Source organism: Salvia miltiorrhiza, chromosome 3 (genome assembly GCF_028751815.1).
Source record: "Salvia miltiorrhiza cultivar Shanhuang (shh) chromosome 3, IMPLAD_Smil_shh, whole genome shotgun sequence".
Taxonomy (NCBI): Eukaryota; Viridiplantae; Streptophyta; class Magnoliopsida; order Lamiales; family Lamiaceae; genus Salvia; species Salvia miltiorrhiza.
The window spans coordinates 18754528-18765980 of NC_080389.1; the positions used below are offsets into that span (position 1 = coordinate 18754528).

At 39.5% G+C, this 11453-nt stretch overlaps 1 protein-coding gene across 1 annotated transcript; it reads right to left on the minus strand.

Moving 5' to 3' along the window:
- Positions 1 to 1527: 1527 nt before the first annotated feature.
- LOC131017987 (putative wall-associated receptor kinase-like 16) lies at positions 1528 to 9071 on the minus strand. The gene is made up of 5 exons (XM_057946750.1): positions 8683 to 9071; positions 8118 to 8129; positions 3206 to 3726; positions 2928 to 3098; positions 1528 to 2836 (listed from the first exon to the last, which is right to left on the minus strand). Exons 1-5 carry the CDS (start codon positions 9039 to 9041, stop codon positions 1629 to 1631), a joined length of 2271 nt encoding a protein of 756 aa, XP_057802733.1. The 5' UTR covers positions 9042 to 9071; the 3' UTR covers positions 1528 to 1628.
- Positions 9072 to 11453: the final 2382 nt, after the last annotated feature.

The window sequence follows — 11453 nt, forward strand, 5'->3', positions numbered from 1 at the left end:
GGGAAAGTAAGGTGGGTTGTTTGGTTGTTAAGATTGAGCATTTTGAGGAGGTCGGAGGTTGGAGTGAAGGGAGCTTCAGAATATGGGTTTTGTGATTTTGTATAGGTTGGTTTTCCGGAAATTGGGTTATGATGATCAGGAAGTTTCATGAGATCGGTTATAGTTTCAGTATCAAGAGTGGGGTCAATGTGGGTCTGTTGAAAGAGTTGGTCAGGTGATTTTGTGGCTCGGGAATGCATCCGTTTTGAGTAACAGATAGCAGAGGTCGGGGAAGTCTTGGTAGTGGAGTCAGTTTTTGTGGTGATAGGGTTTAATGAGATGGGAGGGGGTCTGGGTTTTCGGTGAGGATTAAAAGGGAGTATGATGGCTTGTTGATCAGCTGAAAGATTTGTTGACTGAGGTGGGATGTTTGGAGGGTTAAAGGTATGCGTAGGAATATCAGTATTTGATCTGCGATTAGGGCGAGCTCTTTTGAGAGGTGAAGCTTTGAGAATAGGCCCATACATCAGTTCTTCGAAATGTTTGCCATTACCATCATCTTCGGTTTCCTTATCACAAGATCGAGTATGATGACCAAGAAGTCCGCATCGATAGCAAAAAATGGGTAAGTTTTCATACTTCAGTGGAATCCACAACTGTTGCCCTTCAAAAGATATCGTGATACCCCTCATAAGCGGTGTAGTAATATCAAAATTAACTTTGAAGCGTACAAAGCATCCAGCATAATTGTCATCTGTATCGATATCTTCAACATCTCCTATTTTATTTGCTAAACACCGAAGGGCCGCTGGTCTGGTGCACTTCATCGGGAGATCGTATGCCCGAGAAACTCCCTCTGTCAATTCTAATATTTGATGGCTGCTCTGATCCCTTGAGTTTCATTATGGCAAATAGATGTCCATCAAAGTGCCAGGGTTGGCGTTTCAACACCCACTCCCTATCCTCCTGATTCTGGAAGGAGAATAGAAACAGATTTTTCCTCCATTCACGGGCGGTGAATTCATTCGTCGTCTTCCAAGACTTACGCATGATTTCCAGTAGATGAAATCCGTTGGGAGTTTTCACACAGATTAGTTTTCCCACCAAGCAAAATTTCTGGTTATCATTCTGAAGGCTAGCTTCCTCCGCATCCCCCGATAAATCCACCACCGTACTTTCACGTTCAGTGCGTGTCTCTTCGCCCGGCGAAAAATCATAACCCCTCGAAGAATCACCACGTTCCATGACCTGCAAACCACAAGAGAGAAGAAAAGAGAGAAAACTACCACACCAAAACAACACACATAGAGAAGGAAAAGAGGGGAGAGGAGAGACACGGGAGAGAAACAGACTGGGCGGACACCGGGAAGTCATCGCCGACAACAGAGGGAAAAACCCTAGACAGACCTCAACGAAGAGAACAAAACCCTAGAGAAAAACTAGAGAACCAAACCCTAGATTCCTAGGGGACTTAAAAAGCTCTCGATTAGGATATATATAAGCTTTCAAGTTTTACTTAAGATACAAAATTAAATTGGTATGCACAAAGAAAAAAATTACTGAATTTGTATTCTCCCTTGAAAACTAATTACCACCTGAATATATATAATGATATGCATACATAAATGTCTTAAGCTAATCAAAGTTAATCATCTTCCTCCATTCATTGGCAAAAGAATATGATCTCTGGAGATACTATCATATCCCACACTTGAGCTGCTATCACCATTTCCAAAGTGACTCATTCCATCATCATTTGGAAGCAAACACTCCTTCTCTTCTTCATTCTCTACATTTATTCTTGCCCATGAGTGCTTGCCTCTCAGTATCAGCCCTTCGAGTTCCATTGCTACCTCCTTCATACTAGGCCTATCTTCGCCTCTCACGTTCAAGCACTCTTTTGCAAGCTTAGCAACTGCAGATATTTGCTCCATATTTCCCGAACCCACTATTTTATCATCAAGAATTTCAAACAAAAGGTCCTGTTTTAGTACAGAAAGGAAATAGTTGGCTAAACTCTTCTCCTCTACTGGCCTATCAAAACTCAATGCTCTCCGCCCCGTGACCAGCTCCAAGAGGACTACTCCGAAGCTATAAACATCGCTCTTCTCTGTCAACTGGTTCGTCTGCATGTATTCAGGATCGAGGTATCCAAAAGTCCCTTGCACCATAGTGGAAAGCTGCGCGAGATCAATAGGAACCAACTTTGAAGCTCCAAAATCTGCAACCTTTGCTGTGAAAGTATGGTCTAAAAGGATGTTGTCCGTCTTCACATCCCTATGTATGATCGGAGTAGCAGCTGAAGAGTGCAGATACGAGAGGACCCCTGCAGTTTCTGCAGCAATCTTCAGACGTGTGTTCCAATCAAGAACACGCGCCTTAGCCTCATTGTGCAGGTGTGAGGAAAGGGTGCCATTGGTGATGAACTCGTAGACTAGAAGGGGAACATCGGTTTCTAGGCAGCAACCAAGCAGCCTAACTACATTCCTGTGGTTGATTTGAGACAGAATGAAGACCTCATTGATGAACTGCTCGATTTGGGTGGGATCAACTCTTACAGACCTCTTGATCGCAACTGTTCTTCTGTCTGCTAACACGCCTTTGTAGACAGTGCCAAAGCCACCTTGACCAATGATCATACTGTTGTGGAAGTTGTTGGTGGCCTTTTCTAGCTCGGAATAGCTGAAAATCGTCACCATCTCCGGTGAGGCTTCTCTCCTAGACAGCTTCTCTTGCAACATATACCCGCCGTTTTGGAGAAAGAATTTCCGCTTCGTCTTATTCTGTGCTCTTCTCTTGAGTTCCAAGTAGATGAGGATGATAGCAAGTAGTAGTAAAATGATCCCTGAGGCAACTCCTGTTTGTTTGTTTCAAGAAGGCAAAATTTTATTAAATATGTTTCAAATAGCGACAATTTAAGAATCCAAGAACATAGAGTATTTATTTACCAATCAAGACAATGGCAATCTTCATATTCTGCTTCTTTTTGCAGCCATCTTCACCTCTTCCATCACCATCGTATTTCTCCGGACAAATACATGAGTAACTCCCTTCTGAATTCCTGCAGTACTCATTCTTGGTGCAATTATTTCCAGCCTTATGTAAGCATTCATCAATATCTGCAAACAAAAAGTTGTAGATATACTTGCATTCGATCATTAACAAACACTAAACAGAAAGAGATTAATAGACTAACTAAGTAGTTGCAAAAAGTAATGATATATACCTCTACACCCATGATTTACGTAAGGATTTCCTTCAAATCCCTCCTCGCAACGACAGCGATAGCCGTAGCCGTTTGTGGGCTTGTGGCAGGTAGAGTTTGCACTCACGCAAGCATAGGTGGTTGCGTCGCTCTTGGCCTCCTCGCATGTCCCATTGCCGATGGCCCAATCAACCACCAAAGGAAGTCTTCTAACGTTGGACAAGTTTGTGAGATTGGCCTTAGAGAAATTGAAGGAATCCTTCTCAACAACAAAGGCATAACTGCAGTTGTTGAAGTTGGAAATATTGATATAATTGGAGTAACTCCGAACCTCAAGATCTACCATCCACACATCTTTGGGGATGCTAGTCTGGCAACAACCGACGCCGTCACACTCCCCGTCGGTCAGATCAGCCTCCGAGCTGCACATGGCGGTGCAGCCCGTCGTGAAGTTGCGGTTGATCCTACGCCCTGAGACGAAGCCGTAGGCATCACACCCCACGATAGTGAACTTATTCGCAGTGTTATTCAGCGTGAAATATGTAGTAAGCCGTAACTGTTGGGTAATTGCCGGAATCCACACAATCGGCAGAATTCACTCTTGCAACGAATTCAATGTAACAGTAAACAAAGAATAAAACGAGAGACACAGCGTTTACGTGGTTCGGCTTTAATGCCTACATCCACGGCAGATCACTTTGTTCTTTATTGAGAAGAAGGTAAGAAGACGATACAAAGAATTGAGTTTCGAGCTCCACACCCACAGCCACGCTTAACTCATACAGTGTATCCCCCCAATTCTCACAGCTCTCTAACTCTCTCTTGGAAAGGAAGCTAACTCTGTTTTCTTAACCGTAAAACAGAAAAATACAAAAGATATATGTACCTATCTACAATCACAACAACTATGCATCCAACGGCTCTGATTGAATCTGGAAACTAATCTACAAGAGACTAGCTAACACTCAACCGCAGCAGATAAATCCCAAGCATGCAGCACGTGTGAAGTAGTTGTATAGGAGTATATCTCTCACAAATCTCCACCTTACTCCATCAACTCGAACAGAGCAATCTGCAAGACACCATTCAGTCATTATTTCATCCTCACCAGCTCGAGACAATGCTCGAACTTGGCTCTAGATAATGCCTTAGTTAAAGAATCAGCTGCATTCTCCTCAGTTGGTACTTTTGACACTTGAATAACACCTCTGCCAAAATACCTCTGAGCCAAACCCCTTCCTTAACCGCCTCTGTCATTGCCATATACTCCGCCTCAGTGGTGGCTAATGCAACAACATGTTGAAGAAGAGATCTCCAAGAAACAGCTGTACCATAAAGTGTGAAGATGTATCCAGTCTGTGATCTTCTACTGTCTACATTTGCAGCATAGTCTGCATCAACAAATCCCAGTTATGGATCTCCTTTATACTCTTCAATCTTCTCAAACATAATTCCTAAATCAGCTGAAGATTTTGCATATCTAAACACCTGTTTCAATGCCTCCCAATGAGGCCTTCCTGGATCAGCCATAAATCTGCTCAAGACACTGATAGAGTATGCCAAATCAGGTCTTGTACAGATCATCAAATACATGATACTCCCAACAGCATTTGAATATGGAATTCCCTTCATATTCTCCCTCTCAGTTCGAGTATCAGGCTTCTGTTTAGAGCTTAACTTCAACTGTTGATTCATAGGAATAGAGATAGGTTTAGCTTCATTCATCTTGAATCTCTTTAAGACTTTGAGAATGTAATTTTTCTGCATCAAATGTATGCTGCCAGTATCCTTGTTTCTTATAATATCCATTCCCAAAATTCTCCTAGCTTCACCCAGCTCCTTCATCTCAAACACAGACTTTAGCTTGGTCTTTATGAGATTAATCTGACCATAATCTTTACTAGCTATTAACATGTCATCTACATAAAGAAGTAGATACATGATAGGCTTCCTGCCCTCCTTCTTCATGTACACACAACTATCATATTTAGATTTGACAAAACCAGAATCCATCATGAAGTTATCAAACCTAATATACCACTGTCTTGAGCTCTGTTTCAAACCATACAGAGACCTCTTTAACAGACATACTTTCCCTTCTCCTTCCTTAAAACCCTCAGGTTGTTCCATGAATATAGTCTCTTCTAAAATTCCATTTAGAAAAGCAGTCTTAACATCTAATTGCTCAAGAAATAGATCATGCTGGACAGCCAAAGATAAAAGCAATCTAATAGAACAGTGCTTAACAACAGGAGAAAATACCTCATTGAAGTCAATTCCTTCCTTTTGTGTAAACCCTTTGGCCACCAACCTTGCCTTGTATCTGATAATCTCTTCTCCTTTAACAATTTCAAGTTTTCTCTTGAAAATCCATTTACAACCAACTGGTCTTTGATGAGTTGGTCTGTCCACTAAAACCCAAGTGTTATTTTTGTGAAGAGATTCCAACTCTTCTCTCATAGCCTGAATCCAATAATCTTTCTCTGAGCTTTCCATAGCTTCTTTGAAAGTCAATGGTTCTTGATACTCTATATTCTCTGCTATACTTAATGCATAAGCAATTAAGTCAGCATGGCCAAATCTTGTTGGTGGCTTAATACTTCTCCTCTCCCTGTCTCTGGTGAGCTGATAGTCTTGTAGATTATCCATAGGCAAGTAATGTCCATCATCATCATCATCTTGGTGAGCATCATCATCTGAACCAGTCTCTGAATCAGTAGCTTTAGGCTCCACCTCAACTTCTGCACTCTGATTTTCCTTGTCTGAAACCTTTTCAGAGATACTCTCTCCCTTCTTGTATGGCATTATATCTTCCTTGAACACCACATCTCTACTGACAATTATCTTCTCCAGCCCTTTCTCAGTGCACCAAAGTCTATACCCTTTAACTCCATTAGGGTATCCCACCATGACACATCTATAAGCTCTTGGAGCAAGTTTGTCCTGCTTGACATGGACAAAAGCTTGACAACCAAAGACCTTAATGGTTGAATAGTCTGAAATGTGACCATTCCAGAGTTCATCTGGAGTTTTGAACTCCACAGCTGCTGAAGGAGTTTTGTTTATCAGAAAAGCTGCTGTAGATAAGGCCTCTCCCCAAAATTTCTCTGGTAACCCTGAACTCACCAACATACACCTCATCCTCTCTAAAAGAGTTCTGTTCATCCTCTCCACAACACCATTTTGTTGTGGATTGGATGCAACAGTTTTGTGTCTCCTTATCCCTTTAGCTTTACAGAATTGATCAAACTCTCCTGATAAAAATTCCAATCCATTGTCAGTTCTCAAACACTTGAGAGTAACTCTTTTCTGATTCTCAACTTCTGTGCACCAAATCTTGAAGTGTGAGAAAGCTTCTGATTTTTGTTTCAATGGGTAAACCCATACCTTTCTGCTGTGGTCATCGATTATGCTTAAGAAATATCTAGCTCCTCCCATAGTAGTAGTGCTTGAGGGTCCCTACAAATCTGCATGAGCATAATCTAAAGGGCTCTTAGATATATGCTTACCTTGTGGATATGGTAGTTTGGTGCTTTTGCCAAGTAAACATGGCTCACAGTGTGTAAGTGTGATCTTGCTGGGATTGCTGATTATCTTTTGCTTTAAGAGTTCATTTAAAGCTCTTTCTCCAGCATGTCCCATCCTGGCATGCCACTTCATAGACTGATCAACTTGGCTTGCATCAACATTCCCCATCAACAGCTCTGCATTGAGATAGTATAAGCTGTGCCTTCTTATAGCTTTCATTACTACCCTTCCTTCTTTCAACACCAGTAACTCTCCATTTTCTGATCTCCAGCTGCAGCCCTTTGATTCTAGAGTGCCCAAGGAAATCAGATTCCTTTTCAGCTCTGGTATATATCTTACATCAGATATGATTTTTATTGAACCATCATGCATCCTCAGCTTTATGGACCCTATGCCTTTGACATGGCATATCTGATTATTTCCTAGCAAGACCGATCCTCCATCCTTCAGTTTCAATTCTTGAAACCAATCCCTTCTTGGACACATGTGAAATGTACAGCCTTCCCTTCCATAACATTCAACACCTCAGCCTCAGGGTTCTCTTGAACATTATCAGCAGATTTTTGTTGCCCCTTTAACTCCTGCATCTTTCTTTTCCAGACATAACAGTTTTTCTTCAAATGCCCCGGTTTCTGACATTCAAAGCACTTCCTGGTCTCCTTTCCATTTTGATCATTTCCTTTTGATTGGTTGCCTTTCTTTGATTCAGCATGTGGCTTCTTTCCTTTTCCTTTAGCCTTCTTGATGTGCAGGCTTTCAGATATGTGTTCCTGCTTTCCATCATTCTTCTTTTGCAGTTGCTTAGCCTTTAATGCAGTGAGCACCTCATCAAGTGAAATAGGAGTTTCTCTGCCGAAGATTATAGCATCTTTCATATGCTCATAATTCTTTGGCAGTGCATTCAAGAGGAGTATAGCTTTATCTTCATCATTGATTTGAGAATCCACATTTTCTAAATCATCAATGGACTTACAGAATTCGTCCATCTGCTCTTCAAGATCCTTCTCCTCATTGAACTTCATGGAATACAACCTTTGTTTCATATATAACCTGTTTGCCAGAGACTTAGTCATGTATAATGATTCAAGTTTCTCCCATACCGCAGCTGCAGATTTTTCTTTTGATACTTCTCGAAGGACTTTATCTCCCAAGCACAAAATAATTGCGCTATGTGCCTTTCTATCGAGCTGCTCGATCTTGGCTTTATCTTCCTCTTTCAGTCCTTCCAATTTTGCCTTCGATCTTGATGTTAACGCATCATCAAGACCCTGCTGTACAAGCAATGCTTGCATCTTGATTTGCCATAAGGCAAAGTCGTTCTTGCCGTTGAATTTCTCCGTCTCAAACCTCGCAGAACTCATGCCTGCGATCTGGATCTGCTTCGACCAATTCTTTTCCGATCAATCGAAAGAAAATCCTCGAATCAACTGCGATTTCGTGCGTCCGATTCCGTGCAATTGAAGCCGTTTCCCACAGACGGCGCCACTTGTTGGGTAATTGCCGGAATCCACACAATCGGCAGAATTCACTCTTGCAACGAATTCAATGTAACAGTAAACAAAGAATAAAACAAGAGACACAACGTTTACGTGGTTCGGCTTTAATGCCTACATCCACGGCAGATCACTTTGTTCTTTATTGAGAAGAAGGTAAGAAGACGATACAAAGAATTGAGTTTCGAGCTCCACACCCACAGCCACGCTTAACTCACACAGTGTATCCCCCCAATTCTCACAGCTCTCTAACTCTCTCTTGGAAAGGAAGCTAACTCTGTTTTCTTAACCGTAAAACAGAAAAATACAAAAGATATATGTACCTATCTACAATCACAACAACTATGCATCCAACGGCTCTGATTGAATCTGGAAACTAATCTACAAGAGACTAGCTAACACTCAACCGCAGCAGATAAATCCCAAGCATGCAGCACGTGTGAAGTAGTTGTATAGGAGTATATCTCTCACAGTAACAAAGGAGAGTTGCTCATATTGCTTTTGCCGTTAGCATAACAATTTTTTGCTATGTTGTGCAGCAATTTGATCTGGCCGTCGAGGGATATATCTGTGATTTCGATTGTCGTGTTCCACCAGAAGAGCTTCGGAGGATCGAAACCGGTGTCGTTGCAAGTGACCCAAAAACTCTTGTTGGTGTAGCATTCTTCTGTGGTGCCGAAAGGGAATGGGATGCGTATATCGCCGCAACGATCTTCGCACTTGAGCTTAGCTAAGGGGGGATTCTGTGATGAGAGTAGTAGTGTTGGAGAGGAGGCCAAAATGAACATGATGAGCAGAATTGAAGCCTGCATATTGTTGAGTTTCTCAAACACCATGATTCTGATCGATAAAGCACACTTGTGTATATCAATATATAGAAAGTGTAGACATAATTATTGTGGCAAGTCAATGGATGTCGGAGTCTTCACATAGGCCACTTTCAGCAATTTATCGGGAGGTGGACGGCATCATCCTATGTCCCATATTCCATATATACGGTGTCCCACAGTCAATGTTTATGGTTTTTTAATTTAGAATAAAAAATTTAAAAATTGCCTATTAAGATATAAAAAAAATTAAAAACATACTCACGGTTACCATTTTACCCTTACATATAAAAATTTAAAAATTTCCCGCAAATTCACAACCTTATTTACAGCTGTCATTAATTTTGATTGTGAATTCAAGCTTTGAAACTCGAATTCACAACTGAATAACTAGTATTGGTTGTGAATTCAAGTTTTAAAGTTTGAATTCACAACTAAAAATAGTTTTAGTCATGAATTCACAACTATAAATAGTGTTAGTTGTGAATTCACAACTAGAAAGAGTGTTGGTTGTGAATTCAAGTTTTATTGATTGTGAATTCACAACCAACGCTTGTAATTTAATTGTGAATTCATCGAGTTAGTTGTGAATTCAAGAATATTAAAGTGTGAATTCATAGATATAGTTATAAATTCAAGAACATTTAAATGTAATCAACAATTTTCTGGAAAAAATTCTCCTCAACTTCTTTCTGAGAGACATACACGGTGTACCTGGAGCAATCAAACACCGAATTAACTTGTATAATAGACGTAGAGCATTCTCAAATCAAAATCACTTCATCATCTTAATTATAATACCCCCTCCGTCCCAATAATGAAGACACTTCATTTCTATTCGGGATAAATGTACTTTTACTTACTCAGTCTCAACCCGTATTCTGCCCCTACTCGACCTGTGCGTTGCCCCTAACCGACCAGTGTCCTATCCTTAATTACTCAAACTCGTCTCATACTTGAGATCGAGTGTACAAGAGTTTTTGTGTTCGTTTTTTTTTATATTAATTATATTTGCATTTGTTTGTTTGTTTTTTCCTTTATATTAGTTTGACATGTTGTGCATTTATATTAATGTTTTTTGTGTGTGTTATAATTTTTCATTTGTTGTTTCTTTTTTAGCATAATCAAATTAATTATCTAATTATATTTTATTATTTAAAAAAATTAAAGTAATTGATTGATGTATTTATATTAATTTTATTGAAGTGAAATATAAACACAAAATTACATATATCTATATAATGAAGAAAACGTAATAATTATGACAATGGATCCGTGAATAATTAAATAAGGTGTAGTTGCTGATATGGCACCACTTTGAAGTAGCACGATAGTGAATGCCCTTAATGAATATGAATTCCACCTTGAATTCTCATATATTCCACATAAAAAATATTTATGTTCAATATGCTTTTCAATAAAGATGGTAATGTTGGAGGAAGAAAAGAACAAGTAAAACAACGTCATTTCACAAATTCACAAAACTAATTATATTTGAAAATCTTAAAATTCACTTGAAACATTCCTAACAAACTATGATAATTATATTCTCCTATGCAATTGCAAAGTATAAGAGCTCACGTGACTCCTTTGCCGCATGCTTTATTAGCATGTACTCCTTCCGTCCCATTTTATTTGGCCTAGTTCTTTTCGGCCCGATTATTTTGGAGAGTAAAATTATAATATAAAAAATGTGGATTCATATATGTTGTAGTTACCTAAAAAGTAAACATGCCAAATAAGATAGGAAAACCAAAATAGGAATATGTGCTAAGTGAAGTGGGACGGGAGAGTATTAATCATGTTACAGATTAAACAATATTGTTTCATGTATTTGACCTATTCTATTTGAAGAGCACTTGTGTTGAAACATATAAACACGATCATCCATGATGAAAATAATTGGCCTACCGTGTACTGATGATCAATCACCTATCAAGCCACCAACTTTCAAAAAGACAAAATATATTTTGAGAAAAAGGTAGATGATTGAGCACAACAAAATAAGTTGTAGAGTGCAGGTATATCGGTCTAGCGGTAGAGTAGTTAATGTTTGAGGTCAAAGATTTTATGAGTCAAGGTGAAGGCTGGGGTCTCTGAATGTAGAGAGTTGTCTATTAAGTTAATAAAAGGACTTATGTATAGGCATATATATGGGATAAATACAGTACAGAAATCGAAAATACAGATAAAATCCCGAAATTTCACAAAATCTCGTTGGCCACTATTCATTATTACGCGCGACTTTCTTGTTTCGGCGATATCTCTTTCGTCTGAACTCCGATTTGCACCCACGAAATCGTATTGAGATGATCTACAAATTTTATTTCAGACCATTCTTCCATAAATTCTACTTCAATATTTCTATAAATTCGCTCAAACAACAAGGAAGTAACAAGTTCTCGACAATAAACCAATATT

Bases quoted from the DNA above. Each gene is read 5' to 3' on its own strand.
- LOC131017987 (XM_057946750.1), bottom strand. From the start codon at position 9,041: ATGGTGTTTGAGAAACTCAACAATATGCAGGCTTCAATTCTGCTCATC. The intron at 3,099-3,205 runs GTATATATCATT...TTTTGTTTGCAG, and splicing joins CGTAAATCATGGGTGTAGAG to ATATTGATGAATGCTTACAT. The intron at 2,837-2,927 runs GTAAATAAATAC...ACAAACAAACAG, and splicing joins GATTGCCATTGTCTTGATTG to GAGTTGCCTCAGGGATCATT.